Raw genomic sequence first — 25,457 nt, 5'->3', positions numbered from 1 at the left:
GTAATGATTGATTGCTTTCAGGAACAAAATTTGAGGTTTAATAATGAGCTAATAATTGTTTTGACCGAATTATATCTTTAATTATGCTCCCCTTAAAGTACCTGGTTCAAAGATGAGATCACAAAGCTAAAAGATTTGTAAGCCCTGGTAACATAAACAAGCAGAATTGCAGGTGTTACTAACTGCAAAAAATTCTATAATATTTTATTTAAGAATCCGGAGTCTACTGAAATGAGGCTTGCTACTTAAGGATTTTCTGCAATATTACAGATATTTTTAAAGATCTGAAACAAGTTATCTATACAGCAAGATAAGTGTGCTTGAAAATAACTATTAGAAAAGATGCTGAAGAGTATTGGGATTCTCTTGGAGCAGGAAGCCGAGAATATGGGAGCAGTGAGAGCCAAAGGAATGAATCTGTTTCCCATACAAGTCAGTGGCAGAAAGCTGGAGAGCTTTAAATGTTTTTGGTCACATGCTCAAATAAACCTTGAATAATGAGGAGATACAGAAGTAAATATTCAGACAACCTTTTCTGGAGCTGTGAAGAATAGGAAAAAAGAATTACATCTGCCACGTGGTTCCCAGCTTTGCACAATCTTGCAGATTTTTCTTCATATTTAGTTGGTACAGAACAGGCTGTTGGTACCACACGATTCATCTTTAGTTCTCTAGGGGAGAGAAGTCTTTTTTAAAATTGCAGTCATTCAATAGTGTCCTTCCTGGCATGCCCGAGAAAGATTCCAACAGTTTTATTAATGACAATTCCAGCCTCATTTCCCAAAGGGAAAGTAGGGCAGAGATGTTAATGAACTGCTGCCATACAGGAGGAATTGGTGACTTTGTTCCTCTCTCTCAGGTACTACATGTGATGTCAATGACTAGTGCCGAACATCCCCGCAGCCTGGCTGGTGGCTCGTCATCCTGAGCCGAGATCCTGGTGTGTGGTCTCTGGTCACACAAACCAGACTGGCATACCTCCAGCCTCCTCAGTAGACTTTTCAGCAAAAGAAACAAGCAGAAATTTTTGAGCACTTGTATTGGGGACACTTGATCATTGTGACTTGACTGCAGGTGTCCAAGTAATTTGGTTACAGGCCCAAGTTACAAAAATGGTCTAGGTGTTGTGTGTTGTGCTTGAAGCTTTCGTGAATATGACAAATCAAGGACTTGATTAATGAGAACACGATTCACAGGCTACTGTTTTATGTCCAGCTAGTGGAAGAAAAACTTACAGCACTTACATTCAGCACTACACCACTTAAGTGATATACAGGAATATAAGTTATGCCTTGGCTTGCAGCCAGCAGCTCTTCAGTGCCAGAGGATTGCTTATAAAAGATGTTCTGTCTGCTGGGCAGCTATAGTGAAGTTAGCCGCTGTCACAGAGAAACCTGGTCCAGTTGTTCAGTGAACTGTATTGCAGTTTACCTATGCTGGGTGTATATGAAGGTCTGGTATCAGATTTACTAAAAGGGTCTTAGATTTCAGAATTAACTTCCCTGATTTACCAGATTTCAAAATTGATACCCACGCTGCACAATTAGTCTCCCTTCATCCTGTGAATAATGTATTGCTTATAAAAAAAAGTAAGAGTATGATTGCACAGTACTGATCATTCAAAAGGAAAATGTATTTATGAAAGCTTAAAAAAGTTCATGTCCAAAAAGTAGGATTTTTAGGTTGAGCTGGTTAGGGTAAGTCAGAAAGTGGAGAGAAGAATAGAAGGGGTGAAAAGCAGGGTGGCCTTAACACAGTTGCTGGGCTTCAGAGATCAGAAAAGGCAGCAAAACCCTAGGCTGCCTTATGCGAAGGAAAGTCAGAACTGGGGGGAAAAGGTGCACAGTTGCGCTCCCATTTAACAATCTACAGGAAGCCAGCCGGAGGCTGGTTGTGCCCTCGTCCTCCAAAAACCAAGTAGCATTATGGAACAATTTCTGTTTATGTTGATCTTCAGAGCAGTAGGAAAGGGTGCTGATGTTTTATTTTTGAGTTAAGTAAATAATCTTGCTACTCGGAAAGCAAAACATTATTTATTGGAAGCTATTTAAATAATGCAGGGATTGCCCAAAATCAAAGCCCTCGAGAGACCTTTCGTTGCCCATAATATTTAAATAGGATAGGAATAGCCCAGTGAACGCTCTTGCATAGAGTTCCACATCTCGGAGACCCCCGAAGGTCACAGTGTCCTTAAGCGCTCTGGGCTGCTTCAGCTTATTTCTGGTGTCTGGAGATGTGGTTTGAGTTCTGTAGTGCACTCGAGTGGTCAGTGTTTAGAAACTCCTCTAAGTAGGAAGAGCTTCCAACTTACAGCTGACACCCAAAACCAAAAAGGAATTAATGATACCCACACATGAAAACATAGCTATATATGTTCAAGTATAGTTAGTACATATTGGAAAGAGGAGTCTCGCCCTTTTCGTTCTCAACACCATTCTTTTTAAAACCAAAGATAGACAATGATTTCATGTGTTTCTTTTTTCATTAAAATATTTCTGTACGAGATGCGCAATGCATCGAGAAACTTGTTAACAAATGGGTCTGTAGTGTTTAGTATAATTGTTTTGGTAGTGCTTAGCTTGGAGCTAAGGAGCTGTTCTTGAGGCCGTTTATCTGGCCAGACCATGTTGTACTCTGTGTTCTGATGCAGTTTGTCAATAAAATGGCATTTATAGATTGACATTTTGTTCCCAACTCCAGGAGGAGGCCCTGAGGCGACAACGAGAGCAGGAAATTGCACTAAGGCGGCAGCGGGAGGAAGAGGAGCGGCAACAACAGGAGGAAGCACTTAGAAGATTGGAAGAGAGAAGAAGAGAAGAGGAGGAAAGACGGCAGCGAGAGGAGTTAATTCGTAAACAGGTGAAAAATGGCAGAAGGGACCTATTGTGTTCAATTATGGAGGCTGCCAGAACGCACAAGCTTTGAAACTTGCGTCCGTGCCTGAGACCCCCATCAGTTGTGATGGAGGAAAGCAAAGGTTGTGGACACTATCAGCTGAGTGAAAAATAGGTTGTTTAGCTGTATCCTGATTTCAGACAAAATCATCAGAATCCAGCCTGCCCTTTGGGAAAGAGATTTGTGTTGAGTGAGCGTTTTCCTTCATGTTTGAGCCTTAAGAATGGCGTTGCAGCGTTTCTACTCCTTCATTCAAAAGAAAGGCGGAGTACAGTACCAGAATAACAATAATGTGTTTTGAACTGTCACTCTCTGAGCCTTTCCTGTAGACTTGTTATCTCTAACGTCATCTGAGATGATCGGTTTTGGCAGTCTTCCTGTACTGTGCCAAGACTATACTCACTACCAAACTGTCAGCTTTTTTCTTCCCTTCGCTTGTCTCCCTTGGGGTCAGCTTTAGAAGTCCGTACTGGGGAACTTGAGCATCCAGCCCCCTAACTGATACTATCACAGTCCCTAAATCACACTAATCTTGAAACGTGATTGGCTTCGTGTTAACTTCCAGGTCCATTTCAGAATTGCAGTTACTATTTAAAAATTATTTTTCGGGGCCCTCCTTTATAAGGCATTCATCAGCATTTCTGTCCCACTACACAGCCATCTCCTTTGTTGGCAGAAGCATCTTTTGCTTTGCAGCTCTAGTTCTGAGTAACAACAGTGAACGTCACCATCTTTGTCACCTGTTTTATTCTTTCTTGTCAAGACCTCTTTTCCCTTTATTCCTGTCAAGTTTTGTTCCACTGAAAGTGTAGCAGAACTTGAGTGTAAGCAGGATAAGCAGATAGAAGCTCAGACTGAAATGTGTGTAACTCCTAGAAGGGAACTGGTGTGAAATTAGCTAGTCTGAACTAGGGAGATGTCATTCCTTGGTGGAGCAGTGGGAAACTTGTATTTTTAGGGGGTATAGACTATATTATTGGGCTTTCTTGCCTGAGAAATGTAAAGGTAAATGAACAAACTAAATGGCACAGACTTCAGGTAGAAAAGCCTTTCTGTTCTGTCAGAATGTAAATACCACAGAGTAGGAGTAATTTAGATTTTCTAAGTCTGCTTAGACTTTACTCTTCTCTATGTCCTGGGAAGGAAGAGGAGGCTGCCAAGTGGGCACGTGAAGAGGAGGAAGCTCAACGGCGACTTGAAGAAAGTCGGCTACGCATGGAAGAAGAGGCAGCCAGACAGCGGCTTGAAGAAGAAGAGCGAAAGCGCAAGGAGCTGGAACTCCAGCGCCAGAAAGAAATAATGAGACAGAGGCAGCAGCAGCAGGAGGCTTTACGGCGGCTGCAACAACAGCAGCAACAGCAGCAACTTGCACAAATGAAGGTAACGTGTTTCTACAGTTTAACTTCTTCCTTCAGTTCAGTGTAGTAAGTAAAACCACAGCTGGATTCGGGGTTGTCCAGACTAGCTTGAACAGAGCTGGGAGGGATGAACTATCTGGAGGGGAAAGAGGGTCAATAACTGGCTTTGAGAGGGATGGGAGAAACAAGAGGAAGGTAAGTTGCACAACACAAAAAGGGTCAGTTGATAGAAACATGCTGGAAAGGGATCTGCAGATGAGAACAGATATTCGTTCTGCTGCAGTGAGCAAGGGCCAGGGCAAAGTTTCTAAAGTTTTTGAAATTGGAAGTGATTGATGTTTTTCAGGCAGTTATGTGCTACCTTGTTCTTGATACACTGCGTCTTTGACAATGTGATACATTGGAGGGCAGTGCAAAGAAACATACAGTTTGTACTTCGAGTGTACTTTTTAATACTTGTTTACTCCTTTTTATACTTTCCAATGTTTAGCTGAAGCTTAAAGGTGGCCTTCCTTTTCCCCTGTGCTGTGGGCTTATACTGATTTTTCAGGATTATACTTCAGCAGCATTCTCTAAAATGTTCTGTAATTCTTCATGATGTGGTTTTTTGGCCCAGCTCCCTTCATCTTCAACATGGGGTCAGCAATCAAATTCAGGAGCTTGTCAATCCCAGACTACACTGTCATTGGCAGAAATCCAAAAGTTAGAAGAAGAACGGGAAAGGCAGCTTCGAGAAGAGGTAAATACACTAACAGAGTGTAACTTGTTAGACAACTGTGCGACTGCTGAACTGTCAGTTCGGTGGTTAGAAGGAATAGTGAGGATGAGGAATGTTTTCCTGGAACAGCGTAACTCGGGTAAAATCCTATCTTTCAGGCATAGATTCAGTAAGTACTTGTTTGAAGATTTTAATTGTTTCTTAATATCGGTATCTGAGAGGAGGACAAGTTGCACCCTTTTAACCCTAGGAGTCTATGATGTTCACAAAACAATATAAAATTATTTCACATCTATACTGCAGTTTGTTTGCAGATATGCACAAGACCAAGGAATTTTAAGGGGCGAGGGGGCAAGTGGTGGTGGGAGAGAAAGTATTCCTCCAAGACCCCAAATGCTTCGCTGGCTGCAGTTGTGATTAGCCAAATTTATTCTGTCCTAGGCTAATGAGCAGTTTGTATTTAATAGTTACTTAGCGTCTCCCTTTTTGGGGGAACTGTACCAGCTCAAAAAATAATAGGTGAGCCAGACTTTTCCAGAAGAGTGAGATCAGTTTGAAACCATATTCCCAGCTAGACTTTTGAATAGTAGTGGTCTGAAAGTACAGACAAGCACTTTTGTCTTGCATGCAACAGCAAAGGCGTCAGCAGCGTGAACTGATGAAGGCCCTCCAACAACAGCAGCAGCAACAGCAGCAAAAATTGTCAGGCTGGGGTAATGTCACCAAACCAACAGGCACCACCAAGTCCCTGCTGGAGATACAGCAGGAAGAGGCAAGGCAGATGCAGAAACAGCAGCAACAGCAGCACCAGCAGCCGAACAGAGTCAGAAATACCACGGTATGTGCAGTGTTTATCTATCTGGGTAGCAGGAAGCAATACCTGACAGTTGTCTGTGTCTGCTCTTTGCTGTTCTGCCAGCTCTGGTACTGACAACCAGGATCTCTTTGTTTTGTTTCAACAGCACTCTAACCTGCACACCAGCATTGGGAATTCAGTGTGGGGCTCCCTAAACACTAATCCCAGCAACCAGTGGGCATCTGACCTAGTCAGTAGCATCTGGAGTAATGCTGATACCAAAAACTCAAACATGGGTTTCTGGGACGATGCAGTGAAGGAAGTGGGACCGCGTAACTCGACCAATAAAAACAAAAGCAATGCCAGCCTCAGGTAGGAACTGGGGAAGGAGCTTTTGTAAAGAAAGGCTGCCACTCCTGAGATCGCTTAGCAGTTATAACATCTTCTTGTGTCTTGCTTTTTTTTCTGTGTCTCTCCAGATCTGCTTTGACAGCAAAAATAGCCAATAGCTGGCCATTCACAATTTATGTTGTCATCTACTTGGAAAATTAGTTGGTTCTTAAACAGTGTTTGCATCTTGTAAAGTAATGAGTCTGGTAACACTGTACTGTATACTATACTGTTGATAAGTCTGGTGATTTATCGCTTATTATGTGTTTTCTTTATCTCAGTAAATCCGTAGGTATTACAAGTAGACAAAACAAGAAGGTGGAAGAAGAGGAGAAGCTGTTGAAGTTGTTCCAGGGGGTTAATAAAGCCCAGGATGGATTCACTCAGTGGTGTGAACAGATGCTTCATGCACTCAACACAGCCAACAACTTAGATGGTAAGAGGTGGGGAGGAATTGAAACGATCCGCTGTGAGAATTGATATCCAGTTCATTTCCTGACCAGATAGTTCTGAGGGCAAGTAGTGATATTGAAGTAATGTTTTCATGCTGTCAGCGAAATGGCATCATTAAATAGCGGTTTGAAGAACTGGCCGCGTCATCTCAATGGTTGTCATTGGGGTAGCCGTAGGAGATCAGCGGGGACTGGAAATGGTGTTAAAGTCTGACACCCAGAGCTCTGCTGAGGATTTCTGATGGTCGTGGAAGCATTAGTGGACAGGTGGATGAGCAACCAGTTCACTTCTAAGTGCAGGCCAAATTATCACATGCCCCTGTGCAAAGCGTTTTCTGGTGTGAAACTGGTTGCTTTTTGCGAATTCTGCGGGAGGGCACATAGAGGAACGCCCTGTCCAAGATCACAAACTGGTACCTTCTTGTAGCAAAACACTGCAGGCTCCCTGCTGCCTCCAGTGCGAATCCTTGTGCTCCAATGTCTGCAGGCTGCAAAGCCGTGGTTCTGTGGGACCCTCGAACCTGGCTGGGGAACCAGTGCTGCCTCAAGAGCCAGGATCGCACCTCGCACAGTTGCAGTGCCACAGCTTCCCCCCTCCTCTTAGGAGAGATACTGGAAGTAACTTGCTGGCTTCATCTGTGTGTAGTTACTAACTGCGTCGGGTGTCTGAGGAGAGGCTGTGGCCCGGCAGTGCCGTCATGGGTCAGACATCCCCAGTGAGCTTCCGTGCTTCCAAGGGGTCTTTGTGCCACAGGTGGCAGCCTGTTGTCCTGGTGTCTTCCTGGCTTGTGATTTGCTTTGTCCTTCTCTATGGTAAAATAAAACATGGTGCAACAAAGTTGGTCAAAGGAAAAAGAGATGGTAAAGAAGGCTTGCAAGTGAGCTAGCTGTTGAGGTGCTTGTAGGTCAGGTCAGCCACTGTGTAGTGCTTCAGCTGAAAAGAGATTTTGCTGATGACAGCTTTGAGAAGAGTATTTTCCATTTGGGCCTGGCTTTAAAGCTGGCAACAGCTAAGGCTGATGGGCTGACATACCCTTAGGATTGTCATTTTCTTTTTCCTTCTCATTGCATTAGCTGGCTTTCTTATCCTTGCTTTGACTGTAGAATAGATGGGTCATTGCATCTTAGAGCTTTACTGTAGGGGACCTGGAAGGCCAAGCTGTTTGCCATGGCTACTAAATTAGCAAATATTGGAAACAGAAATCCAAAGTCTGTGTCTGTTGCGTGCATGTGTTCGCATATCAACACGCATTCCCTCATGATCTGCCTTCTTCTTGCAGTTCCCACGTTTGTTTCTTTCCTGAAGGAAGTGGAGTCTCCCTATGAGGTCCATGATTACATCAGAGCCTATCTTGGAGATACTCCTGAGGCCAAGGAGTTTGCCAAGCAGTTTCTTGAGCGCCGTGCCAAACAGAAAGCCAGTCAGCAGCGGCAACAGCAGCAGCAGCAGGTACACCTTACTCGCTGCGCTCCTTAGGCAGAGACTACGCTTGAGTCTGAAGAGTCTGGATTTCTGCTGGATTGATGGGAGGATGAGCAGGATTTTGCAGGTCATGTGAAATGCAGAGAATAAAGCAGATTTCAAATATGTGCTGCAGAATCAAGTCTCTCTTATAACTAACAGTTGAGGCCAACTGTAAATCAAATAGTGTCTTAGCATGCTGATCCAGGATGTGCTTGAGAAAGATGAGGTGGGTGTGTTGGATGGATGCATCAGTGGCTGGTGCTGCCACGTGTGAGCTAGAAAGTGCTTTGGGCGCTCTCAGTGTTTTCAGTATAGATAAACCATACTTAGTTGCATTTTATAATCTTGTACTTGCTTTGTTTTCTAGGATTCAGTGTGGGGGATGAACCACAGTTCGCTACATTCGGTCTTTCAGACCAATCAGAGCAACAACCAGCAATCCAATTTTGAGGCTGTGCAGAGTGGGAAGAAGAAGAAGAAACAGAAGATGGTTCGCGCAGATCCCAGCTTGTTAGGTCAGTTTTAAGTTTTAGAAATTAATGTTGAATTTGGGAGAAGCGTTGTTAACCTGAAGTGGGAATATTGAATTTGAGCAGAAGAGGTAGTTGTTGGAGCATCTTTAGAATCCGTATCAGTATTATTGTTTAATGATTTAAAAAATTTGTATCGGTTTCGTGGAAAACTTTTGTTGAACTTTCCCTTATGCAAAGGCCTCTTCATTACTGTGATTGCTACCTGGAAATCTTTAAGTAGTTCAGGAATGTCACTTAAACTGCCTTTTCTCTTTTGAGTTGACCTGTGGCTCTTTATATATCTATTTATATATATCATTATTAATGCTAATTCATTCTTTTAAGAAAGGCACATTTTCTTCATGAGGAACAGCTTCTCGAGGCTTGCTTTTATTCCTTACTACTTTTCTACAGGAGCTAACCACCCTAGTCAGAAAAGGTGGCAAAGATCTCGGGGGGGGGGGGGCGGGGAGGGGGGAGGGTGTGTAAAAAAGAAAAAAAAAAAAGGTCAAAAAGCGGTCACACATTTTCAGCTGGAGGCAGTGGAGATTGACATCATTAGTAGACATATTTTTTTGTTCTCTATCTTAATTTTTATGTGAGTTTGGTAGTTAACCAGTCCCTAGAGCGTTGATGGAAAGGTTTCTTTGAAGTGGCTTTTAAGGCGCAAGGGCATCGTGTAAGTACCTGAGTAGCGAGCACTGTGGGGTGTTACGCATCACTGTAGTATTCTTGTAGAATAAACGTGTCCACGTTTGGTGCTGTGTGTGATAAAAAGGAAACTAGGGCACCGCGCTGGGCCAGTATCTGTTGTGCTGGTGCTACTGCGCTCGTACTCGTATAAAGCAGCCTGGTGTTAACCAGCTGAAGTCGCTGCTTTTTTAAGGTTCTAACAGAGCTCTGCGTTTGCTTATCTTCCCTTTTTGTTCTCAAAAATATCAATACTCTTCAATTAAATCAATGATTTCAGCACTGAAATACGCTGAACTCTTCAGTGGAATCCTGCCTTCTGCCACCCCTAGATGCTAATCCAGCGAGTCTGATCTGGGTCATCACCCAAATGATTTAAAAACCTGCTCATGTAATGTGAAAAAGAAAACACTAAATACAATAAAGAAGTTGCAACTGTAAGAAAGCTAGCGTGTGCGGCTTCTTAAAAATCAGTACGCTCTACTACAAAGTCATTCCAAAACATGCTAGGTACCATGGTGCCACGAGAGGGAGCGAGAACCATTTTCTTCAGCCCGCTGAACAGAGCACTTCTTGTCTGTTGAAGACAGAAGGCTGTGAAAAGCGGTTTGTGTCCTAGCATGGAGCCAGCCTAGCAGCAGTCTCGAGACAATGAAGTGTCAGGTTTGGGTTTAGCCTTACGCAGGAAAGCTTTCCTTTTTCTCATACTCCATATGGGGCTGGTACGACCATAAAAGTTGGATTTCAGTAGTAAAGTTGCACATGATGCATTGGCTTTTTTCTTTGTAGAAAATGTTTTTGCTTTTTCTCACACTTCGCTCATGTGCATCGTGTCCTCAGCACTTGCGGTTAAAAGGTTGGGGAGAAGTTCAGTTGCATCTTGAGCCATCTGCATAGCCCTATGGAACTCTGTACATTTTCATGTTGTACTCCAGAGACAGAAGACTAAAAAAGCATGGAAGTACATGGAATTGCCACTAGGTTTCATAGGTACACGCATTTAGATGTAAAAGTAAGGGGTGGAATTGCTCATACTCTCTGACGTGTTGAGCATGGTTCCACACGAGGATTCTGAGTTTGCAAAATGTGTGTTTCTGCCTCTCGGGCCATGTAAGCACAGTGTTGGGCACCTCCAAGCTCCGGTTGACTCAACGTGCTCCCTTCCAAGATGCTGCTGAGCCACGTTGCGACTGCTCCTGGATGTGCCTTCAACTAGCTCGGCAGATGACATCTTGAAATAAAAGTTGAAACCAGGCTTCTGCTGGATCTGTTTTTAAAGGCCATTTGTTATTTAAGTGACAATACAATTGATTTTCTTCGATTTATTAAGGAAAAAAACAAGTTTGGGTAATTACATCTCTAGCCTTACTGAATTTCCCTCCGAGTTTTTATGTGATAGGTATTACTCATTTTATCTTACACATGCTACTGCAAGTAACAGACGTGTTGCGTCAAGTGCAATATACCGCTTCCAGATTTTTAACACGAGTCCATTTTGGTTCACAGGGTTTTCAGTGAATGCCTCATCAGAGCGGCTCAATATGGGAGAAATAGAGACTTTGGAAGACTACTGAGCATGTGCAAATCAACTGGCTTTTCCTGCATCTGTTAACCATGGATTCTCCGTTTTGGACACAGTACTCTCCACCATGCGTTCTTCTTCGCCTTGCAGTGAATCACAGAATCAATCATCTCAGGCTGCTTCCTCTAGCCTCAGCAACCCCCTTCTGCCCAGGACTGCACAGGCGTCGTTCCTGCTGTCAGCCTCGAGTCGAGTGGACTTTTTTCAGCGTCCTGGGAGGGTGGGAGATAGGATTCGTTCACAACAAGGCTGATTTGGGCAGCAAGCTTTCACTGTGCTGTGATTTCTTCTGCTGACATACCTGGAAAAAAACCAAAACAAAACAATTGGGATTCTGCAAACCATTGCTTCCCTCTCCTGGTTACTCATACCACATCCACCATGTGCAGTCATGGAGAGAGATAGAGAGAGAGAGAGTTTGTGGTTAACAGATGTTGGTCAAAACCAAAATGCCACACAGATACTGACTTCCGCGCTCCATCAGGGCAAGAGGTGCTCTCCCAAGCCAGGAGTTGCATTCATAAGCTAACTTAGAACTGGCAACAGCAGGAGAGGGGCGGTGGCGGGCGCAGTTTAGTTTGGGTTGGTTTGAAGTTGCACACCCCCTGTCAGCCCTTCTCGGCACATGATTTTTGGAGGGAAAGCTCGAGTCTGTCTTCGTTAGGTGGTGATGCTGGAGCTGGTGGAGTTCCCCGTCGGCATACTCCGGCCTTCCTGGACAAGTGGGGACTTCTACTTGGGGGGAAAAAAAGGGGGGTGGCATCTGTTCTTTCAGGTTGACTTTATCCCTTAAACGCTACCTTCGGAGGGTTAGGACCAGTTTATTTTGAGCTCTTTTCCTGCAAATTTGTCTCGTTTAAGAGACAGTAGGATCTTTACCGTGTGGATCTTTAGCCTTTGGTGAGGGTGAACACTGGCTTTCAGATATATACCCAAGCAGTCTTAGCTAGTTGTCATTTCAAGCAGTGCTTAGGTTAATGAGCAGAGATGCCCTTTTGTCGTGAGGAGAGACTGTGGAGGGCGAAGCTATGTGCAATGACGGCCCTGCTTATCTTCTACACCTTAAACTACTTCACGTACCTTCCCTGGGATCCATAATGCTTAAGTATTTATGGAATCGTAACCTTCCTCTCTCACCGGAAGATTAACACCGCCTCCCCTTCACCCACCCACGTGCACACACCACAAAAGAAAGAGAACGAGAACTGCCAAACGCACTTAGTTTCAACCCCCTGGTCCCATCTCCTGTTCCCAGAGGGTTACAGCCTGCCAAGGGAGATACGCTGCCGTTTTGGTGGAGTTGTATAAAGGTGTCTGTCTTTCTGTCATCACTGCCTAAAGAAAACAGTTCGAGTTGCTCAAGAGCAGTTTGGCTTTGGATTTTATTTCGTTTGGTTTATTCATTTTTTGGGGTCACCTTCCCCTCCTCCTCCTCTCTCTTCCCCCTGCCCCCAAACATGTACAGTAACTATACAGAGACTGCTGCAGACTTGTATATAGTTTTTGGATCCAATAGCATGGAGAGACTTGGAACTGTTGCAAATCTGGTCTCCCTGTCTCCTTTGCTTTGTAAATTCATCAAAGGGGGAAGAGGGGTAGTTAAAATGTTTACAAAACTTTAAACTCCCTCTGAACTTTTGCCAGTGTGGGGGGGGGGAAAGAGAGAACTTAAATAAAACCTGGTTGTATTATATCTGAGAGAAAACTTTCTGCTTGCTTTTGTCGAAGCTGAGTTTTGAGATAATTCCTGGTGCTAAAACTGACCCAAAACTCAACTCGCATCAGTTTTCGTCAAGAAACAACAAGCGAATACACAGGATGCGGAATGACAACTGCTGCTTTATTTCTTCCCTGGTGAGGAATACCGGTGGATTTTTTCTACTTGATAATTTTAGAGTTCAAATAAACACCAGTAAGCTGAGATTGGGAAATTCTGACAAGAAAGCTTTGATTTCCCCCCCGTCTCTCTGCAGAGCAACACGTGCGTTCATGGTCGTGTTGTTTATGCAGGAGAGCTCAAGCCGTGGCTGGTTTTCTGTTCCTCCAGACACTCGGCCGTGGAGCCTCTTGTTGCCAGTGGGTAACCACCCCACCCAGTCCCTTTCCTTCCCCTAAAAGAGAGGTTTTATTTCTCCCCTCCGCGTAATGTCCACACGGGCACCTTGTAGCCTGCCCTCTTTAGACAAAATCTCATTTTCCTTTTTTCCTGCTCGCTGCTTGTTTCTGTGTGGAAAATCCCAGGAAGAGCTGACGATAAATGTCCTTCTGCCACTCACACGATCATAAAGAGTATGAAGTCAGTAAAGACCTACTGCAGCAGCTTTGTGTTACGTTTAGCTGGTGTCGTGGCGAGAAGAGTACATGTTTAGGCTGGTGATTTGTTTTAATATCTCCATTTTTTTAAAGTGTATAAGGTGTCTGGTTCGTAAGTACTTTCTGTTTTTTAATGGTGTGGTCTAATTTCTACAGCCTAATTTTGAACTGCTCTATACTGTGTAACAAATAAGCAAAAGCCTGTTCATTTCTAGCTCAGCTGAGGGGCGGGAAAGGAACAGTTTGCCAGTTGCTAAATGAAAATGCAGAAATGCAGGCAGGGAAAATGTGCAATAACTTGTCAAACCCCAAGGACCTCAGCTTCCGAGAATTCATAGATAACGGACCAGTGGGGAAGATCCTGCTTTTAATATTCTGGTATTCTGGCTTCTGTGTTTAGTGCAAAGGCAGGACGCTGCCATGCTCGGGTTGTATGCGCAGGTGACCGCCCTGTCGCCCGTGGTGACAAACAGGGCCTGGTTCTCTAGCGAAGGTCGCTTGGATCGGTAGAGACGGGAGCTGCAGCTCTGTGTCTGCTGGCGGATACGTGTTTATGCCCTTCCAGCTGCTTTTCAGCCAGCACGTGAACAGGGAAAGGTCACGGGGCTTTGATCCGAGTTTGACAGCTGATGTTGAATTTGGTGCTAGAGATGGCTGAGGTTTCTTTAGAGCCTGTCTCACCAGGTTGCTTCCTAACTTCTCACATCACTGTGGGGACAGTGCTCAGTGCTCTGTTTTTCCCGCTTCCCCTCGCAGCCAGGCACTCTTGCAAAGCACTGCGGCAAGCAGAAGGGTCTGAAAGGACACCTGAACTGCGTCTGGCTGCCTGACGGAGAGAGCCGAAAAGCAGAGACACCTCTTGGCAGAAAAATCTGAAATTTAAGATAAAACTACTCATGTCATATTTTCAGAGCCCCCAGAACTGACACTGGGGCCGTGTATGCACTTTATTACATCTTTTTCCTGAGCAGAAACTGTGAAGTACTTCATCCTCATACCAACTGAAGAAAATCCCAGTGAAATTCCCGTCAGTAAGCGGGAGCGTTCCCCTTTTTAGCCGCCTGATCATTTCCCAAGTCTCTCTCGGTGCAAACATGACTCGGAAGAAACCTCAGTTCTCTCCGCAGCGAGCTTCTCGGGAGCCCGCTCGGAGGGGGGCAGTGGCTGTGCCGTTCGGGTCCGAGGGCGATGCTGGCCTTGCCCGCCCAAGGCCGCGCTCCTGGACGGCTGACCGGATCGCAGCAGGCGGTTCTGCCCGCGGAGACCACACACAGCTCCTGGTCCGCCTCTGAGCGTTACACCCAGAAAACAAGGACGCCATGGAGCCGCTCTGGCTCCGTTTCAGAGCATTTTAGCCTCAAAAGATTGAGGACCTTGTTCTTCCGCTGTGCCCACCCTGGAAAGACCACCGCCGCCCTGCTCACCAAGGAGAGAGCAAAGCCCGCGAGCAGGCTGCTTGGTTTCGGGCTTGGCTGCCCCAATGGCTCCTGTGTTCTTTCCCCGTGCCGCGGGATGGCCGGCGGAGGGAAGGCGTTCCAGGAGCATCCCCGCGTCCTCTGGGAAGGGCTGGCCAACAACTGCTGGTGTGTGCGCTGGCCTGGCAGGGCGAGGGACGCCCAACGGCTCGCTGCCTGTGGGCTTGTAGGCACAACTTGGAGAGGGTGGAGCTGCCTTCGGGAGGAGGTGTGCTCTAGAAATCGGAGCGAGAGAGTCTCTGCTGGGCTTTGCACTCACTCTGTCCACTTGCTGTTGTGAAGGAAATTTGTTTTTTTACACCTGACTGGACACAGTTTTTATTCTACCAGTGAAATTTCCACGTTGTTTTGTACTTTGAAGAGTTTTAAGAATTCCTGCTGACGCTTTTCCTGAGGGAAGCCATGCCCCACCACAGAGTCCTGCATCTGGTCCTGCTTACGCTGTGCGGCATCCTGGTCCCTGCTGTGCTGACAGGTAAGGAGCTTCGTTTGCGTTTAAAGCCCCAAAACGAGGGACATCTTTCACTAACCTGCCTCCCTCTCCTTACCTACCTCCTCTCCTTCCCCTAAAAACGGCCGTAAGCGTTTATTGAATTATAACTGATTAATGGAAACTAGCTTGGCAGTGAGTAGGAATGTATTCTCCACCCTGAGACCGTGTTTTTCGTTGGGGAAAATGGAGAAAATCCTTTGTCGTTTCTCCGAAGCCGAACAGCAGTAGCGCCTCGGAGCACTAGTGCCAGTAGATCAGCAGACAGATCAGCCAGCGGTAGTCGGGGTGCTCTCAGCAGCTCGTGGCACAGGTTATCTGTCAGCTTCTCATGGCAGGAAGAAGTTAGTCGTGGAAAGAAACATTTTTCTCTGGCTAAGGCGTGCGTGCCCATTTCTGGTTCCCTCTGTGCTTTCTGCTACAGCAGAGCATTGTACCACAGCTGCCGTAAGTAGAAATATGAAATATGTCCATGAAAACGCCTAGCTCGGTGAAAAGCCGAGGCGTGCATCCACGCTGTCCGAGTTTCGGTCTAACGCTGGGTGTAGCGAGGCAGGCGGCAGCGCCGGGAAGGTGCGTGGCCGCGACGGGAGTTCAGCGAGGCGGTGGGAAAGGTGAAGCGCTGCTTTTTGCGGAGGGGGTTGCTAATTTCAGCCCTGCCTGCTCCTGCTTCCAGCGCGGCTGTGCGGGCTGGGGGAAGCGAGGGCACGGTCAGCCTCGGAGGCTCTCTTGGTCTGAGACGGGCGTTACAAGAGGGAAAACTCCTCCAGGCCGACTCCATAGATGGGCTGTGAGCTTACGGGTGGAAACTCCTGTGGGGAACTGCTTCCCTCAAAGCCTTTTTCTCCAAGGGCTGACGAGGCTGTGAAGGGGTGGCTCAGGCCAAGGGAACGGGCGAGAGCACAGCGCTTGCTTGCCTGAATTCTTGTCCTGCCTTCCAAGCCCGGGAGCAAGGCTGGATCGCAGTTCCCTCCCAGTTTGTTCTGAGCATCCTGCCTAGCAGGGAGATCTCGGCCAGCCTTCTAGGAGGCGAAATTATTTCGTTTTAAAGTAGCTTTTGTAGGGTAGGGGAATTTATTACTGCGCCTAGACAGAACATCTGCGGGTGCAAAGAACAGAATTACTGTAGCTGGTGTTTCTCCCACAGATGCTCCCCTTGTAGGACACCTTGCTGCAAAACCTCTGAAGTAGCTAAGAAATGAGCACTGAAAAGTGGATGTTTTCCTTCTTAAACCCCCGAGCTTTGAATTTTTGTTTTGTGTAGTGGAACACTAATCACTTCAGCACAGTTTCAGTTTGTAGCTTGCTCATGCTCCCAGAAGCAGTGGCCGTGCTCTTCCCCCAAGATCAGGTAAGGTCTGTTCTTAACTGTTACAGTTTGTTTCACTCTGCAGAAATTGATTCATTTCCAGTGAAACTTTGATCTGCTTCCTCTCCGAGTTAAGGTTTTTTCACAGTATTTCAGGTTTCCAGTATTCGGTGCGTATTTGCTCTGTCTCCTGCATTGCCAGCTTTCCTGTGTGCTCTCGGCTCGGCTTTGCAGCAGTGGTTTGTAGCGAGCGGTTGGTGCCTCCCTGTGTCCCTCTGCTCCCCTGAAATACCCCAGGTTCACTGGATTCCTTTGCTGGGCCAGTCGCCCTCGCGCAGCAGGGCCAGCAGCTCTCGAACAGCTTTGTACCGATGAATCCCCTGTTCGGATCCTGGGCTGTAGGAGAGACGCCGTGCTTTCTCTCAGTCGCATTTTGGAGGGGCTCGAGCCCTCTTACGCTTGTTCTTCTCTGCGACCTCGGAGCCGGGCACTGGGCAGCCGGCCTGCGTGGCGAGCCATCCCAGGAGCGGAATGGTTTTCTGCTGCCCTGGGAGTGGAGAGGTAGCTCTCCCCAGTACAGGGGCTTCCAGTGGAATTTTTTTCTGCTTTTCACCCCATTAGAAAAGGAAATTTCCTGCCTTGTGCAGACAAAGAAGGGAAGGGCGCCCAGACAGCGCGCTCTGGTCTCCGCGCACACGCACGCAGCCCTGCCTTTCTGTAAACAAGTTTATTGAACATTCATCAGAACCGCAGCGCTCCGCGGTGCTCCACACTCGAGCTGCCGGCGCTCTCCCACCACAGGCTGCCCTTTGTGCTCCCTATGAAGGCCTCTCTTCATCCTGCGCTGGCCCCGTGCCCGCTGTGACTACCTGGGGCTGGACAGCCCGTTGCTGGCCTTGGAGTTCACCCGGCCCCTGCCCTCACGTCCAGCACCTCGTACTTTCCGTAGCAAAGCCCTCCACGGCCAGCAGAAGCAGAGTCTGCCTTGGAGAGGGCTGCAGCTGATGCTGGCCATGCAGACCCGAGGTCCAGAACGAGTCTCTCCTTCCTCGTTGGATTTAATTTTGTCACAGCGGTGACTCAGAGCTACCCAGTACCAAAATCCTCAGGTAAGCGCTCAGGAGTTCAGCGAGACGCGGAGGATCTCGCTGGCAGCTGAGGTTCCCGTCTGGGTGTAGCAGTCGGAGCGCTTTTGGGGTGCTGGTGGCTCGTGTGCCGTGATCTGGCCTCTTGCCCAGCCAGCCTGGCTGGAAAGGGGTCAGGGCTCCGTCGCTGGAGATGGTGTGGATTTCTCCTCCGTGTTACCGAGCTCTTTCCAATAGCCCATTTGTCAAACATAGGAAAACTACCGAGTTTTTAACCCGCTTTGTTTGCATCATCGCGGTGTGCAAGAGGAAACGGAGCCAGTTCAAGGACTTTCTGCACACCCAAATCCTCCCCGCTTCTGCTTTCTCCAAACCCAAGTGGCACACAGGCCCAGAGCACAGGAGGATTTTTCTTTTTTTTTTCCTATCAGGAAAACCAGTTTCAATTCGCTTAATGGACTCAGAGCCCCAAGTGATTTGGAAGTTAAGAAAAAGCCTTCGCAAGGCCTTGACTTTGAAGTCCTGTCTATATTTTGTAGCTAGACTCTGATGTGGGCGGATGAATTTCTTTGTTTTGAACTAATGTGGAAGTGTATTGTACTGGCGTAGCACACCGGGGCGCGTGGGGGGGGAGAAGCAGCAGAGCCGGAGACAGCCTTTGTTACGCTGAAGGAAACCATACAGGAGAAGACCTTCTACAAGGACATCTTTCTGTAGCAACCCGTGTGTCTTCATTTTCAACAACAGGAGAATGAAAGCTTATTAGGAAGTTTTTAAAGTTGAAGTACTGGAGCGCGGGAAGTAGTAAATAGGTTTTGTCAGGCAAATATCTTAAAAAGATGCGGTTGTTCCAACAGGTCCATCCCGAGTTACAGCGAGCCTTTGTAGACCGTGACTCAAACTGGCTCAGCAGCAATGCTCCTGAGAAATGACTGACATTAGAACCAGCTCCCAGTACTGAGGTTGCTGTGTTGGAGGTGGGTGGGGAGTGTGCAGCAGGTGACCGTAACCTTTCCCCCCTCCATGTAATGGGCGTTAATATGAAGACACAGAACTTCATAATCAGGAATAAAAGGCCCCAGGTTCTGAAAACGATGTGAACAGTGGAGGTGGATGCCATTAAGTTGACCTGTAAGCTGTTGTGACTGCAGAAGCTGTGCAATGCTCAGGTCACAGCGGGTGCCCCTGCCTCCCCTCCCAGGACCACCGAGCGTCCGTGTCCTACTGAGGGCACTCATTTCTGTCACTGTAAGCATAAACTCCTCACTCAATGCAGGAGGAAAGTCTCATTGTCATCTCCTGGTGACAGGTTCTGAGGATGATGAGATGCTGAAACCGTTTTGTGTGAGGAAGAGTATTGGCCACTGGTGGCTGGTCTCTAGGGATGAAGACGTTAGGTGGCCACATCTGCCTGCCCTGAGGTCTTGCAGAGAGGGAGAGAGAACCTCCCATGGGGAGCTCCTGGTTGGCTGGGGGTATCTTAAAGGATCCTTCAGATCTGACCGGCTTCCTCAAGAGCTATCGCTTGTGGGGACCTTTACAGGCTGTCAGCCACCAGTATCTGGGGTATGGGCTACTGGGTCACTGTGGCAGCCCACCCCACCTCCTTCTCACTGAGCATGGAAAAGGCGGTTTCGTCAAGTTGCCTTTGGCATTGTCGCTTCTAGATCTTGCTGAAGTCCTGGTGGGTCCCTGCATCATTCAGAAAACTCGGTGTATTTCTTCATAGTGTAGTAACTCTGGTACCTTCTTCCCTTCTCTTGGCCTCAGCCGTAACTAACCCGTGCAGGAAATGGCTGTGCTGCACTGTGCATTCTATTGCCCTGAAACCAGGCAATCTGCGGTGTGCACGTGCGGGAAGCAAGAGGTGCCATCCTCCACCTGGCCTGCTGCAAAACACCAAATACCTTTAGTCCATTTTCTCCAAGTTCCATCTTTGCCCTGTAAAACCCCAACAACTTAAGATCATTCCACGCCTTTCTCTTCAGCGCTCCCGAGCGGTGTTTTTACCAGGTGGATTTTGCTGGCGGCCTGCGGAGCAACAGTTGCAGTGCTGAGACAGGGTTAATGCCGGGGGAGAGCTTGTTGGCGCCGTGGGGTCAAGGCTTCTCTCCCTTCGGAGCCGCCAGCGCTGAGGCACGAAGCCACGGCAGCGGTGGGGTTGCCCACGTGTGTCGGCAGCCTGTAGCCCCTCCATGGGCGAGTCGCTCCGGGGCAAACAAACCACGGGAGTGCACCAGGTGGGTTTTCCTAGAGATGGGACCGATGGGAAGGCTGATGCCAGCGCAGCTAACGCGTGGCGCTCGCCCAGGCGTTGAACACCCGGTCTTGTGGCGGATGATGCGTTTCGAGCGGGTTTCTTGGTAGTTCTTTATTCCGATTGTGCCTCCTCGCTGGAGATTGCAATGTGTTTGGGTTTTTTTGCGTTAAGTAAAAAAATGCCATGCCCTGCCCCAAGGCTGTGGGGGTCCTGAGTAACTCGCCCTTCCCCTGCGAGCAGCGGCTGCTGGGTCTGGAGCGGTCACTTGGCGGCATTGGTGCAGGCACACGGACCGCGTCCTGCTCGCAGTCTGGGTGGCAGCAACCGTGCCGGTGGGCAGGCCTGGTGCTGCTGCTCTTGGAGATGTCCAGCGTCCCGGTCTCCTGCTCACGTGTGGAGAAACCGAGCCCAGGAGGGAAAGGGGGACTTGTGGCGGTCACACAGAACATCGAGCAGAGAACCGAACGTCCTGAGGCAGGTCCCACGCCTGTACCGAGAGCCTGTCCGGTCAGAGTATCCAGCAGGTGACTGGAAGGGGCCCTCACGTCTCACCTGGAGACATCTGAGACCTGATTAATTGTGTGTCTGTGTGTGCGTTTGGTTTTGGCACCTAACGTGAGCTCTGCCTTCCCCCTTGCCCTTCCTGCTTTTACCAAGGAGTGGAACGGCAGCGTGGCGTGTAACGCTGCTCCGCTGGAGATCTGCCGCTCGCAGCCAGCGCAGCACGGCCGGAGCTCACCGGGGCTGCCAGGGCGCTGCGGAGGGGAGCAGGCGTGACTTCTCCGGCTGTTCAAGACACCCAGTGGCTGTGTGGGGATGGTCGGATGGGTGGCTGAGCTTCTCGAGCAGGCTGGAACAGAGGCATGCGAGGACACAGGCTGTTATTTTAGGAGGGAAAATCAAAGGCGAGCCTTGGAAAGGAAAGTGCTGGTTACAAACTGGCGCGCTCTCGGGCTGCAGACTTTGCTCTGGAGAGACCTGCCCGCTGGCGGCGTTCTCTGGGGACGGTGCTTGCCTTGGGTTTCACAGAATGGTTGGGGTTGGAAGGCACCTCTGTGGGTCACCCAGCCCAACCCCCTGCCGAAGCAGAGTCACCCAGAGCAGGCTGCACAGGACCTTGTCCAGGCAGGTCTTGAATATCTCCAGAGAAGGAGACTCCACAGCCTCCCTGGGCAGCCTGTTCCAGTGCTCCGTCACCCTCAGAGGGAAGAAGTTCTTCCTTATGTTCAGACGGAGCTTCCTCTGCTTCAGTTTGAGCCCATTGCCCCTTGTCCTGTCGCTGGGCATCACTGAAAAGAGTTTGGTGTTCCCCCACCCCGCATTCCTGCTGCAGGGCTCGCGGCGTCTGCTCTGGCAGCACCGAGGTGCAGGAACCGAAGAGGAGCCCCAGCGGGAAGCCCTTGGTGATGTTCAGATGCAGGTATTTCGCTTGATGCGTGTGCACGGCTGCGCGGCTGCCGAGCTGACAGCTCCCGTTGGTGAGGCGCTGAGACCCGACTGAAGGGAGTTGTGTTTCCCGTGGCTGAAGCGCCGCTAAGGGAAAACCGCAAGAACTCGGGACAGAAAATGCGTGTTTAGCACACTCTGCCCTTTCTGCGAGGGTGAGCCGAAAGCAGCTTTTAATCAGATGAGGGGAATTAACCAAATACACATCCAGAGGCTGTCCAGGACTCTGTCCAGGTCTTAAAAATCACCGAGATCATAAACAAATTAGACTGTTTCCTCTTTACTTGGCTATCAAAAATAAGCTCTGTGTCCTGCTTTTAAAGGAGCTGCAATAAGTTTTTCAGGGATTAGATGCACCAGGGACAGGAGAGACTTTCTGGGGCCTGTGGTTCTGGTTAGAAAAAGCCTCTGTGCTGCGGTTGGAAGGGGTAGCGCTCCCTCCTCGTCCCTTTGGGGACGGGGAGCTGGGAAGACGCTGCGCAGGTCCTGCAGCCTCCCCGGATGGTGCCTGCATCCGCTACAGATCGTCTGAGCTAACGCCTTACCCCGCTCAGATGCGAGGGGTGCACCCAGCTCTCCTGGCTTCAGCGAGAAAAGCGTTCTTGGGAAGCGCCGACGTCCTCGCGGCGTGGCCTTCTCCTGCCGGATGGGCACGGCGGCCGTGTTGGTGCTGGCCCCGGTGGTGTTGATGCAGTCAGGAAGGTCGTGGCTGGAGGGTAGCTCTTCTGTGCCGTGGTTCTCCGCTTGCCAAAACAGCCTGGAACCGGCGCTTCGAAAGCGTTACGTACGTTGGGGCTGTGCCTAAGCCAATGGCTTCCCAATGCCACTGTCGCTAACTGAACAGCCCCAGCTCAGCTCGGTTCCTTTCCCTGCTGCTTCAGCTACACTTTCCCATTAAATTCCATGTTTCCTCCTGGTCTGTCCTCTGGTAGCTAAACCACAGGGTTTATAGAAGAGAGGTCCACTGGAAGTGGTGCTTTCTGGAAGAGCCTCTGGATGGGGCGTGGGTCTCCAGCTCCGCTGGCTGGCTTTGCAGGGCAGGTTGGGAAGGGCCTTGCGGAGGGCTGGGGTGTTTCTGGGGAGCCCTCGTGGAGCACAAACCTCTTGTGTGCTCGTGCCGGGGACCCGAGACGCAGGGACCACAGGCGTCCCGTGCGTGTGAGGATGTGGTGGTCGCTGCTGCGCCCAGCTCGTCCCCAGGGTGGGTCAGGCAGCCGGAGGGTGCGGGCGTTGCTGCCTGGCTTAACTGGTGTGGGCCTCAGACTGGGGGCTGATTTGTGCCCGTCATCGCTCGTTGGGCCAGAGCTGAACCTGGCAGCTGTCCCCCTGACAACCCTGTAGCTTTTGTGGCTGTAGGAAGGGCTTTCCAAAACTATTCCGGAACCTGCTGTGTGCCCAGGCGTGCAGGCAGCCTCGAACGGCTCCGGGGACAGTGGGAGCTGCTCGTTGATGCGAGCCCTGCGCTAAGTCCTGTCGGTGGGTTTGTACAGGCAGCAGAGGTGTGTTGCTGTTGGTCCTCCTGTTCCTTTTGGTGCAGGGCACCTACGGGGGAACAAAGCCTGGTGGACCCCATTAGCGCTGATCTTCGGCTCGCTCTCCTCCCCCAGCGCCGGCTGCCCGCCAGAGCAGCGAGGGCTCCGCGTACTTCAAGCCGGGGCTGGTGCTGCCTCTCTTGCTGGGCCAGGGAGAGCCTGGGGCGAGTCTTCAAGCGCCCCTGGTACGCCGAGAGACACCGGGGTGCTGGAGATGCCTCTGCGCCTTGCCGCAGGGAGCGCAGGCCGCTTGCTCCGGCTCCTCTGATGTCCTCGTGTCAGTCCAGGTGGGCCCTGGCACGGGATGCTGTTTGTTTTCCTCCTCCCTGTTTTTTTCCCCATCCCAGTGTGACATTCCCAGCGGTTTCGGCGGGGAGCTGTGGAATGTCTCCCGCTCCTGCCGTGGCCCACCTGAACAAGCCGGGCATTGATGGGGAGCGCTTGGCTCAGCCACACACAGACAGGGAGGGCTCTCTGGCTTGGTCCCTGACCCCACAGCGGGAAGAAATAACAGGAGGTGAATGGTGACATCAAACAGGGCCCGGCCCGGCTTTCATCTCCCCGGTGCGGAGCTGGAGCAGAGGGAGGTTGGGGGTCCGGGGCTCCGATCTGGGGGAGCCCTGTCCTGCGCAGTGCCAGCGCCTCTGGCAGCCTACACCGGTGGCGCAGGACGGCGAGGCCCTGCCATGCTGTGAACGTGGCCCGCGCGGGTGGCCTCTGCCTGCTGCAGGGACGTGACAGCCCCTCCCCACCCCGTCCCACGGGCGCCCACCAGCAGACTGGCTGTGGGTGCTGGTGCGGCGGCTGTTCGGGCATGGGCAGCGGTCACGCAGCTGCGGGGAACTCCCTGTTGTCCCACGTGTGTGGTGTGCGCACCAGCTTGCCACAGAAGCCCGTGGCAGCGCGGTTTCACCCCCAGAGACTGCTCTGGGTCGTGGTGTTCCGCGGTGGCGGTGCCCTCCTGGAGGAGGGGACCTTATACATGCTTATAAATATCTGCAGGGTGGGTGTCAGGAGGATGGGGCCAGACTCCTTTCAGTGGTGCCCAGCGACAGGACAAGGGGCAACGGGCACAAACTGAAGCAGAGGAAGTTCCAGCTGAACATGAGGAAGAACTTCTTCCCTCTGAGGGTGACGGAGCCCTGGCCCAGGCTGCCCAGGGAGGCTGTGGACTCTCCATCTCTGGAGATATTCAAGACCTGCCTGGACAAGGTCCTGTGCAGCCTGCTCTGGGTGACCCTGCTTTGGCAGGGGATTGGACTGGGTGACCCACAGAGGTCCCTTCCAACCCCTACCATGCTGGGATTCCGTGAGGGCTCTGCCCATTTGGGTGACCCTCTGCCAGCCCTGGGGCACTTAGTAGGTATCTAAAGCCACCCGTGCCCGCGAGTGACTGTGGGTGGGTGGTTGTCTCCCAGCAGAGTACCCGCAGGGCCCCATCCCCACCCTCTGGAACGAGCCGCCCGAGCTGCCCTCCGGAGCCGGCCCCTTCGATGCCGCTGCCACCACGGCCCGGCCCGCGGATGCCACCGCCTTCCTGCCGTACACTTCCGAGCTGGAGCCCGAGGACACCACCCGCCTGCACCGGCTGGACGCCGGGGACGGTACGTGGCCGCCCGCACGTCGCTCCTGCAGCAGCTCAGCACGCCCGCGCTGTGGATTTGCTCTTTGTGGGCCTGTCGCCTGCTGGGAGGTGTTTGAGCCCGCAGAGGTGGCCTGACCCCCACCACACTGCCGGGGAGGGGGTGAGCGCCTGCATCGCCTGCTCGGGGAAACTTCCCTGCCAGAAAGCCTCCGCCACCTCGGAGCAGCCGCCTTTCCGGCCCCGGGTCTGACCGGTCACAGCAGGCACCCGCAAAAAGTGCCCCGAGCCCAGGCAGGGCCCTCCAGGGCGAGAGCGGGGCCAAAGCTCTTTGGAGAGGCAGCGTGAGCACCTTTCCTGGCTCCTCAACTACCCCAGGCGCCTGCTGCGGTGCGGTTCTGCGACAAGCAAAGCCGTGCTCTCGGCGTGGGTGTTCACAGCACCAACGACCTGCTCGGTGGCAGCTGTCCTTGTCCCCAGGAGCTGGCCGAGACGGCGGTGGTGGGCTCCAGCCCTCTCCTCGCCCAAGGGCTCGCTGCCACTGGGGCACGGGGCCACACTGGGGCTGCGTGGGGACATGGGCCGGGTGGCTGGGGACGTGCTGGGTGGGGGTGACCCCCCCCAGCCCTTCCTGACTGGGACCCACCGGCTCTGCTGACCTCACGCCACCTCATTTCTCTGTCCCTGCAGGCTCGCTGGGGCCCGGAGCTATCGGTGCCATTGTCATTGCCGCTCTCCTGGGGACATCTGTGCTTGTGGCCTTGGTCGTCATCACGCTGAGAAAGTTCTCGGCCTCCTGAACTCAATAAAAGATGTTTCTGTAACACACCCAGCCCGTCTCCTGCCCTCCACTGCTCCCGCTCCCCGTCTGCCCGGGGTCCCCTGGGGAGAAACGCTGCAGTGAAGCTGCAGCCCAGAGCGCTCTCGGCGTGCGGATCTCCTGGGTGCACGCAGCCCTGGCACCGGAGGGACCCGCGGCAGTGAGTGGCTCTCTTGGTCTAGCCTGGGTGGTGGCAGCGGTGTCGGGCATCACCTTGCACAGCTCTCCTTGGGAAGGGTTCCTCAGCTGGTGTAACCCACCCCAACGCTTCCCTGGTCTCACCTCAC

General features: G+C 50.6%; 2 protein-coding genes across 13 annotated transcripts in view; both read left to right on the top strand.

Moving 5' to 3' along the window:
• Window positions 1–13,018, top strand: part of GIGYF2 (GRB10 interacting GYF protein 2) — an 81,064-nt gene extending 68,046 nt beyond the window's left edge. For 10 of the 12 annotated variants that reach the window (XM_075417633.1, XM_075417632.1, XM_075417640.1 and 7 more), the window contains 9 exons: window positions 2,701–2,859; window positions 4,039–4,275; window positions 4,870–4,992; window positions 5,606–5,809; window positions 5,934–6,139; window positions 6,439–6,593; window positions 7,890–8,059; window positions 8,442–8,589; window positions 10,783–13,017. In XM_075417633.1, the coding sequence (XP_075273748.1) occupies window positions 2,701–2,859; window positions 4,039–4,275; window positions 4,870–4,992; window positions 5,606–5,809; window positions 5,934–6,139; window positions 6,439–6,593; window positions 7,890–8,059; window positions 8,442–8,589; window positions 10,783–10,850 (1,470 nt within the window). In that variant the 3' untranslated portion in view covers window positions 10,851–13,017. Of the gene's footprint in view, window positions 1–2,700; window positions 2,860–4,038; window positions 4,276–4,869; window positions 4,993–5,605; window positions 5,810–5,933; window positions 6,140–6,438; window positions 6,594–7,889; window positions 8,060–8,441; window positions 8,590–10,782 lie in introns of all 12 variants that reach the window. The other 2 variants (XM_075417630.1, XM_075417638.1) reach the window with 1 other exon arrangement.
• Window positions 13,019–13,801: 783 nt separating this feature from the next.
• Window positions 13,802–25,150, top strand: SNORC (secondary ossification center associated regulator of chondrocyte maturation). The gene is made up of 3 exons (XM_075417641.1): window positions 13,802–15,121; window positions 24,187–24,372; window positions 25,041–25,150. Exons 1-3 carry the CDS (start codon window positions 15,049–15,051, stop codon window positions 25,148–25,150), a joined length of 369 nt encoding a protein of 122 aa, XP_075273756.1. The 5' UTR covers window positions 13,802–15,048.
• The last annotated feature ends 307 nt before the right edge of the window (window positions 25,151–25,457 follow it).

This window comes from Opisthocomus hoazin, chromosome 4 (assembly GCF_030867145.1).
Source record: "Opisthocomus hoazin isolate bOpiHoa1 chromosome 4, bOpiHoa1.hap1, whole genome shotgun sequence".
In the NCBI taxonomy this organism is placed as follows: Eukaryota; Metazoa; Chordata; class Aves; order Opisthocomiformes; family Opisthocomidae; genus Opisthocomus; species Opisthocomus hoazin.
Note: the sequence above shows the minus strand (reverse complement) of the source record. Positions and strands in the feature narration are given on the sequence as shown.

Excerpts from the sequence above, each read along its gene's own strand:
- SNORC (XM_075417641.1), top strand. The coding sequence starts at position 15,049 with ATGCCCCACCACAGAGTCCTGCATCTGGTCCTGCTTACGCTGTGCGGC. Across the intron at positions 15,122-24,186 it reads GGTCCCTGCTGTGCTGACAG|CAGAGTACCCGCAGGGCCCC; the intron begins GTAAGGAGCTTC and ends GTTGTCTCCCAG. Across the intron at positions 24,373-25,040 it reads CCGGCTGGACGCCGGGGACG|GCTCGCTGGGGCCCGGAGCT; the intron begins GTACGTGGCCGC and ends CTGTCCCTGCAG.